The following is a 10,193-nucleotide window of genomic DNA, read 5'->3' as shown; positions in this document are numbered from 1 at the left end:
TAATAAAATTTGAAATTAGTCATTCCTTGAAACTTTAGACTAATTTAGTTCTTTATCTTTAGATATGAGAAATGCGTGAATTTAGTCTTTTTAACCAAATTTTTGTTAAATTTATCTAATGTTTTAAACACATCGCTTCAATGTTAACTCAAATATTATCATAAAACACGCTTGAAACGTTAAATAAACTTAACAAAATTTGATTAAAAAGACTAAATTTATGCTTGAAAAACTAAATTGATCTAAAATTTTAAAGAGGTATTAATTCCAAATTTCATTAAAACTTGAAGAAAAAAAATATTTAATCCAACCGAAGAAGAGTGATTGCATATTCTTTCCCTTAATCAAACCTGTCTACAATAAATTATATTAGACAAAAGAAAAACATTTCTGCATATTCAAGTAATAAACCGTTCCTTTTTCAATAAGATTTTTTGAAAAAAAGTTAAGAGACAGAATCATATTTCAAGGATTGTGAAATCTTTAAAGTTGTTTTTTACAAGATCTAATGTTTTTAATGGGATATAAAAAGAGACAAGATAATAAATAGTGCAGCAATGGAACTTCAAAGACAACACCAAATTGTATGAGAAGAAAACATTCTCCAAAGCATAATCACTAGTCCCTTGTTCTTCCATTAATGCACGTACCACGTGAATCACAAAATAGTTGGAAAATCACCACGTGATTTTGTATCACTTGTTAAACAAAAATACATTTATTTAAATAATGGCATGCCAATAACATGTATCCCTAAAGTCAGAAGAAAAACGAAAAATGGATATACATGGGTGTAGTACACGTAAAATCATGAGATTCACGTCTCCTTCAAGTTATATAAAGGTATTGAGATGAGTGAGTTCCACAATCGCTACCACTCTCAACTCTCCCTTCCCTTCTTTCACTGCTCCATGTCTCCAACCAACAACACTGTTTCCACTCACCCTCTCCAGGTTTTTCTAACTACTTTTATAACTGTTTTCTGTTAGGTTGTTACACTACTTATTCTTTTATCTCTGTTCGATCATTTTTAATGTCCAAAACATTTCTTTTATTTTCTTTCTTGTAAATAATTTTGTTACATATATTTTCATCTTAAATAATACTCACATTTTAGGGAAAGATAATTGAAAAAACCCCATTAAACACAGACATAAACAACACATTGCTTCCTAGGTTTTCTTTATGTCTATAATTTCATGGTGTGAATAATGTCGGTATGTTTCCAAAATATATATTTTACATTTTTCTTTTTTTTCGTAACGAAGTACCTCAAACGAATAGTAAAATAAAAACATAAAATCTAAATAGATAAACACTAAATTTAATGTAGTTGGGAATATATATATATATATATATATATATATATATATATATATATATATATCATCACACTTTTTTTTTATAAAAATGGTAAAAAAGTTTATATTATTTTTCAGACAAAAATTACAGTACACAATTATCCAAATTTCTTATACACCAAATAGTCTTATTAAATTGTAGTGACATCTAAAATTCCCTTTTTATTTTTCTATAATGATTTTCTGTTGTTTTTCATCATATATTAATCGATTTGACGGTCAATAATTGAAAAGCAACTCTTATAATAAGAAAAAAAATGTAAATACTCTTGCCCTTTATTCAGCTTCTTTAAATATTTTGAAGAATTTTATCCGCTTTTAGTGTTGCTTTTTTTAATCTGAATTATTTAATTTTCTTTTTCTTACAATTGTTGGGTCTGAAAATATATTATCACCAGAATTTTTGGTCATATGAATATTAGATGGAATACGTTTGTTCGGTTTTACAAAAATCAAGCCAACTAAAATATATAGCTTTGGAGTGAAGATTGCGTATATTTAACATGATCAATCATCAGCAAATTGTTGTATATGATATTTATACGGATATAAATTTAGCTCTCTAGTTTTTATTTTAAGCAGCTACTTTTTTATTTTATTTTAAAATTTAGTATTTAATAAATTAATTTTTTTGAATTAAGTCTTTTATAATACCTAGAATATTAAATAGTGATATACATTAAATCACTTGTATTACATGCATATTACATAATACAAAATATACAAGTTACTATAAGGCTTAAATAAGCTTTGGACTCATGATAAATTTTACTTTATGTACGTAATAATATTATTTCCAGATTATGTAAATGAATTAAGATATTTTAATTTAAGTTGAAACATATTTCACATAAATATAAAGTATGAAAGGATGATATATATTAAGTCATTTATGTTATTTGTATTGGTAGTAAAGAAAAAAATCGATTGTTATGATAAAAATGTTATTGTTTACACATTAAGACAAACAAGATTAAAATAAATATAAGTTTTTTTTTTCTATTAAGTAAGCAAAAATAATTGACATGACACTAGTAGCAAAATTTAAACAAAATATGTAGGGATGTCAAATTAGATTTTTTATATATAATTTTTTTTAGTTAAAAAAACTCTTTATTTTCTCTTTTTATTTTCTTTACTTAAAACAAACACACATATTAATTCAAAAAAATATGATCATCATTCGCTATTATATTTTGATAGCAAATCATGACTACCATTTTAGATAAGCTCTTCTTACCTTATCAATTTAATTTGGTGGGTATTGTCAAATATAATGACGCTTTTCCCGGATCGCGTTCTAATAAATTTTTAAATCTAGGATTTTAAAGATTTTTTTTTCATTGTCTTGAATTCTTGGTTCTCATAAAATTTCTAAAGTTTAGCTAACATAGATGCATTATTTTCATCTTTATCACAAACCTTATTCCTTCAAAAAATGAATCAATTCTTTTATTCTTTATCATAATTTTTCTAATATAAATTTATCACCTCTCACCTATTTAGAAAAAGATAAAATTTATATTCACAAATCACACTTATCGCATTGCAAAATATAACAAAACTCATACCATTCTAATTAAATAAGCAACACTGTATAAATTCAAATTCAAAACTTTAACAAATTTATCTCTTTGTATTTTTTTTCCTCACACACTTTCATAATAATTTACATGGTGAAAATCTTATGGTCAAAACAAAACCCTAATTGTTTTATAAATCAATATTTCCATAATATAAACTTAATATAAATAATATATAATTATAATTTATAAAAATATATATAAAAATAAATTCCAAAAATTTTGAGAGTTCGCTCCTCTGTCAGTGTAATGTTCCGCCCGTGCATGACACTATATTATGGAACTAACAGTTAATTTTTCTAGAAATTAATACTTATTAAATTTATAAAATAACAATACTTGGAGGTTCTAACTCTTGTGTGCACCGCAAAAGCTACAGAGTAATCTCGAAGGATTCACCGGTTTCACTGAAAATGAGACCACCATCCAGAAAAAGCATCATCCTTTGCAGGTGAGTTGCATTATTCTCTTGTAAACTTAATAAGTAAGAATTTATTTCATATATGAAAATTGAAAAAGAAAATAGTAAATATTGATGATACTAATTTCACAACATTAAAATAAATAAGTTCACATAATACACCATCAAAATATTATCTTTTAAAGTTATAAGAAAATAACTAACTAAAAAACACAAGTATATATTATCATATTTATAAGTCTCCTTTATCCAATCATCTTGTATCGAATGGCCCAGTAGGTTAGTTGATCGGCATTCAAAGTAATTTGCTTAATCACGTCAACATCTAAGCATACATATGTGGTGTTGATCGGCGACCACCTTGTCAAGCGTACACATAGTAGAGATACGAATTTATAAAACACATCTTGTTCTTCGTGGAGCAGTCAACTTCCCTCGGATGTATCAATCATAACGGAGATCATAAAAATATGTATTAACAAGCTACCAACTGCCTACCTTAGTAGTGTTGCACGAACGGTTCACCGGATATTCAAGTTGCAAAGTTAGATATACGTAAATAGGTGTCAAACAACGACCTTTGGCATGTAACGGCCAACAACATAAAAGATAAATAGCTCCATCAATAATTAAGATTAAAAATGTGAAATACCAAGGGAGCATACAGAACTACGAGGCACACATTCGAATCCCAAGAAAAGAGAATGCGACCATAAGACGAGATAAGGAGAAAGCGGAGTATGTACCTTCTACCCCAACAATCCCCAACCCCCGAGGCAGAATCGAGTAGAATCGGTCATGGAGGAAGAACTACCTCGCCTTCCCGAGCGGGAAGGCCTGAACGAACGAAAGACGAACCCACCCACACGACAATGAAAAGTTCAGGGACAAGCAGGGGAGCTCACCCCTATAGGATGACAATCCACACAGATGGAGAATTTTACTTCACCCTTATGATTTCGGAAACCCCGTTACCCAGTGAAAGATGCCAAGTTTTGAAAAGTATGAAGCGACCATCAACCCGACAACCAACTGAGAACTTTCTCAAACTGGATGATGTGCGACCCCATCTGATACAGAGTTTTTTCATCTCCTTCTTTGGTGGGGAATGGGGTCACATCATAAAACACTCTTGAATCTGAAATTGAAGCCCCACTCTCAAAATAAAGTTAAACCCCAAATTAAATTAACGCAGTCCAATACAAAACGAGAGAAGAATAGAAGGAAGACCGGGTGTAGGCACGGCCGAGCGAGACGACGCTAGGCACGGTGAGAACGCGACGACGGAGAATATACACGGAGAAGAAACGCGAAAATGGAGTTGCAGGTTTGCAATTTGGGTCGTCGATTTGGGTTTTCAGGGTTTTAATTTGGGTTTTCGATTTAGATTTTTGGGATTTTGAGTTGGTTTTTCAAAACAGAGACTACGATGACAATTTGACATCATTGTTGTGTCCATTTGCGGACTCGCTGACTCGATCTCCAACTCGCGAGTCAACCGAATTTGAGCGAGTTACACCGAGGCTACCAAAAAAACGAGTTTGCGAACTAGATAACTCGTGAACAAGAACAAAACTCGTAGAATCGTACGACTTCGCGAGTCAACTGGCGAGTTTGATTATCTCCATATCTATTTATAAATCCTTTTGCAAATGCTTTCGTATTGATGGCCTGTGCCCTGTGAAACTGTTCCTTTTCTATTTCCCATTGGATGTCGTTGATGCACCTGCAGTTTATCTGCTTCTCATCAATAAATGATTTTCCTGGGGTAAAAGTTTTTAAGCTGTCATTAGTTATTTAGGTCCAGTTTTGGATAATAACAAGTATAAAAATAATAAAATGGTACATATTTTATTATTATTTTTATCTTGTCTCTTCCAAAACTCATGTGTAATTTGATCTAACTTTTGAATAAAGCTATATTTTTCTTGGTGTTATTGTTCATTGGAAAATCCATTAGTCGTTAACGGTCTTATGTCAAATCAACCTACACAGTTCATTCGCATTAATAGTCAACCATTTTGGTCTTATCTTGGTTTTTTCTTTGCTTGTCAGGTTTCGAAGCGCTTAGAGAAGTTCCAAAAATCCAGGAAAGTATTTAACAACCTGAAAGATGGAGTCATAAACCTTGGACGAGGCTTTCCCAACTTTGATGGTCCAGAGTTTATAAAGGAAGCAGCAATTCAAGCAATAAAGGATGGGAAAAATCAGTATGCACGAGGTTCTGGAGTTCCGGACTTGAACATTGCTATTGCTAATAGATTTAGAATAGATACTGGATTAGTGATAGACCCTGATAATGAAGTTACTGTCACAAATGGGTGCTTAGAAGCAATTGCTTCAACTGTGCTGGGATTAATAAATCCCGGTGATGAAGTTATTCTGTTTTCTCCTTTATATGATAGTTATGAAGGTAATTTAGCCATGGCTGGTGCAAAATAGTCAGCATCCCTTTGCAACCTCCAGATTTTGCTATCCCTATTGAAAAATTGAAGTCCATTGTGTCAAGGAGTACACGTGCCATTGTTATAAATACTCCTCACAACCCTACGGGTAAGATGTTCTCTCTGGAGGAGCTGAATGCCATTGCATCCCTTTGCATCGAGAATGATGTTCTAGTTTTTGCTGATGAAGTTTATCATAAGTTGGCATTTGATATGGAGCACATTTCAATAGCTTCTTTGCCTGGAATGTTTGAAAGGACCGTGACAATGAACTCATTGGCAAAGACATTTAGCATAACAGGATGGAAGATTGGTTGGGCCATAGCACCCGCACACCTGACATGGGGACTGCGACAGGCACATTCTTTCATCACTTTCTCAATCGCCACTCCTTTGCAGTGTGCAGCTGCAATAGCTCTCAGGGCACCGGAGTCTTTCTATGTGGAGCTGAAGAAGGATTATATGGCAAAGAGGGCTATTTTGGTGGAAGGATTAAAGGCCGTTGGGTTTAAGGTATTCCCACCAGATGGAACATTCTTTGTTTTAGCAGATCATACCCCTTTTGGATTCGAAAATGATGTTGCATTTTGTGAATATCTGCTTAAGGAGGTGGGGGTGCTGGCAATTCCTTGCAGTGTGTTTTGCTTGAACCCAGAAGAGGGAAAGAACCTAGTCAGATTTGTTTTCTGCAAGGATGATGAAACTCTTAGGGTCGCGGTTCAGAGGATGAAGGAGAAGCTAAGAAAATGATTTCAAATGCTTGATCAAGATGTTCTACTTTTTCTAGCCATTACCAACTTCTTGATTGCACGTTCTTCTTCTCAAGATTCCTGTGATGGAAAATATGCTGTTGTTTTTTAATTTCCAAAAAAATAATTCTTGATTGTACTCCTAATGTCCTTAGTCTCCTTACTAGTTTGAATCTCAATATTTGGTGTCATATTACCTGGTTTGTAAAACTTTCCATTGTCTCAAATTGATGTACTGAAAGTAATTTAGAAACAATAAAATATGCATTCCTCTAATCAAGTATTTATAGTTCCTGAGCCCTTGTTTGGATATGATGTGCTCTTAATTGGAATGGATTATAATGGAAATTTCGGATTTGAATTGAATCGATTTTGAATGATAGATTTGAAAGAAAAATTCGTTGTTGAATTGGTGAGAAAAGATGAAGAAAAGTCAAATTGATATTTAGAGGAATGTTTTGGTCAATTTCTACCGTTGGAATGCATAATTGATTATGTTAAAATAACACCATATATTATTAATTATATAATTAATTATACGTGTATTTTACAATAATAATTTTAAGCGATGTTGGCTATTACATAAAGGTTCACACAAGTTTCTTTACGTGAAAATGTACACAATTTTTTTTTTGAGTAAAAATTAGGATATTCTTATGGATTTCAAAATAAGTATAGATAAATGAGTGTGATTTATTATTTTTATTTATGATGTATATGTGTCTAATATTTATTAATAAAATATTTAATTTATAAATTAGTAATATTTTTATGATGATAATAACTTATAACTTTTTATAATAACAATTTTAATATATATATATATATAATTTTAATTTTAATTCACAACAATAATTATATATTTATCATATTTTTAAAAATTTTATATATTTTTTAATTTTTTTAATATATATATATATATATATATATATATATATATATATATATATATCACATATCATTATTGTATTGTATTAATGTATTATTACTTTTTATTGTTATATTTTTATTTAAGATTCAAGTGAAAAAATTCAAATGAGTATGTTTTTCCAATTACAATCTATCCCCATTATTTAAAGTAATATTAGTATATTTTTATATTTAAATTATTATTATAATAAAGTTAGTTTTGTCTTTACTCAAAAATTATAAATTTTTTCTTTTTTTTTTTAAAAAAATACATAATTTCCTTTTTTTCACTTTTCATTTTAATTCCTTTTATAACATGCATAAATTTTTTAATGTAATAATATACAATTTATTAATATCTCATTATTTATAAATATTTTATTTTATTAGAAATAATGACAATCATAAAAAAAAAGAAGAAAAGAAAAGAAAATAATAATAATTAATAAGTACTGCTATAATAATGATAACAAATATTTAAATAAAATAATAAAAATATAAATCGAAGAATAAAATAATTAAATTAAAATAATTTTTTAGTTATTTGATAAAATTTATAAATATATATTAAACTATAAACACTTATAAATATATAGAAACTAAAACCTAAAAGTTTATTTCTTTTTAGGTTTTAGCTTTTAGATATTTATTAACTTAACATACATATTTTATATATATATATATATATATATAATTAAATAAATAATTCTTGTTAGTTTTTATTCTTTTTCGATACGTAAGGATGTCGGTAATATAATAATAGCTTTTACCGGTTAGCTTAATTACATACGGATAAAACTTAAATACAAAGCGTCAATATATTAAATGTTTAAGAGTTTTGGATAAAAATTCAGAATAGAGATAAACCAAATCTAACCAAAATCTAAAAAAATTGAATATAAAAGTGTATTTATATATGCATGTATAGATTTAGATGTGTATAAATAGCAAAGATTCAAAATAGCTAAAATAAATAAATAAATAAATAAAAAGATAGTGAGAGTGAAAGGAAACGATATAAAGAATTGAACAATAAAAACAATAAAGGCATAGTTAAAAAAAACAAAGTGCTAACGAGTATATATCAAGGAGAAAGGTGCATTTATCTTTTTCAATCTTTGAGGTAAATGGAGGAGACCTTTATCATTTTATTTTTTGACTTTTATTTTTTCTTATGTCCTCATAATTATTTTTATATTTACTTTTAAGTGAGGTGTTCCTAATCTCATTCTAATCTATATTTAGATCTTGTTCCTATTTATTTATTTATATTCATCTCCATCTCTAGTTATGCATCGGTCCTATTTATTCAATTTATATTTACTCTCGTTTACTTATTTATATTTATCACCAGTTACGTATTGCTCTTTTTTGTTTATTTATATTTATTTTAATTAAGTATTGATCCTATTTATTTATTTATATAATTATATGGTTTAATATTGAAATAAAATTTATAATATATAAATATTTGATTACTGGAGTTTGAAGTATGACCTTAGGGATTTAAACGAGTTAGTAATACTCAAAATGAGATGTTCTTGAGTTACTTTATTGGCCATGTGCTCTTTTATCTTAACTTCCCTACAAAATTAATGAATATATTTATAATGTATGATAAAATCCAGTTTTATGGATTTGAGAGAATTTTCATTTCATTTTATCTTATTATGATATGCTGTATATTTTTATGTGATATTTGTCTCACTTCCTTGTTTTAGGATTGTATGTGAAAAATAAATTTTTATAACCTTATCATAGATGGCTGCTCCGAACATACCTGATCCCTTCTTTGGTGACATTGTGGTTGTTTTCTGGAGAATTCATGACAAACCAATACAGTGAATAATTCTGTGACATTTAAGGGAACAAGAAACTCTACTATTACTTTCCTCTCTACCTCAAACGCGTCGATTATCATCGAAGGACAAATCAGAGTTACCTTCTATTTATCCCCAGCAATCCAAGTGAACCCTATCCGTAACTTTTTCCCTCCACTTGTTTGAAAATCAGTTTATGAGGGAGAAACTGTAAATAAATAACACTCATTCCTCTTTTAGTGTAGGAAATATAATATGTACTAAATAATGTGGATATAAGATACATACAGTATTATATATATATATATATATATATATATATATATATATATATATATATATATATATATATATGAATATTTTAAATATAATTAGATGTCATTGTATAATTTTGCCTCAAAATTTTATAAGTATATTATAGAAAATAATAATAATAAATAAATAAAAATTTAGGTTGTTACACATTTAATCCAGATAATATTACTTTGAATTTAATTTTTTTCTCTTTTTTGTATTCTTATTTTAAATTCAAAGTTTTATTTGCAGAAAAGACTCTATATATTAAAATTTATCTAATTTTTTTTATCAAATGGACATCAAATTTAAAAATACATGTTTTTTAAATTTGTGATTTCTTCTTTTATCTAAGTAAACAAGGACATAGGTGAAAAATGTGATAACCCTTTTATTTCAGTCCCATTCTTCCCCATTTCCAACACTGAACTCTCCACTCTCTCTACTTCACCATCATCCCCCACAGTGCTACCTTCACACTTAACCCAATTTCTCCTGCTTCTGAATCAGATGCTAGGGAAGTGACCCCGACAAATCCTCAAGCTACCTCCATCCCTAGCTTTTCTTCCTCCAGGTAAGCTCCAATTTCGTTTTGAGGTCCAATCCCATATT

At 28.7% G+C, this 10,193-nt stretch overlaps 1 protein-coding gene across 1 annotated transcript; it reads left to right on the top strand.

Annotated features, from left to right (window-relative positions):
• The first annotated feature begins 884 nt into the window (after positions 1-884).
• LOC114162587 (probable N-succinyldiaminopimelate aminotransferase DapC) lies at positions 885-6,836 on the top strand. Its single transcript, XM_028046518.1, is given in 4 exon segments — positions 885-953; positions 3,318-3,395; positions 5,421-5,802; positions 5,805-6,836. Coding segments are annotated over 4 exon segments (1,257 nt in total). The 5' UTR covers positions 885-911; the 3' UTR covers positions 6,560-6,836.
• Positions 6,837-10,193: the final 3,357 nt, after the last annotated feature.

The sequence above is a fragment of the Vigna unguiculata genome, chromosome 9 (genome assembly GCF_004118075.2).
Source record: "Vigna unguiculata cultivar IT97K-499-35 chromosome 9, ASM411807v1, whole genome shotgun sequence".
NCBI classification, from domain to species: domain Eukaryota; kingdom Viridiplantae; phylum Streptophyta; class Magnoliopsida; order Fabales; family Fabaceae; genus Vigna; species Vigna unguiculata.
Note: the sequence above shows the minus strand (reverse complement) of the source record. Positions and strands in the feature narration are given on the sequence as shown.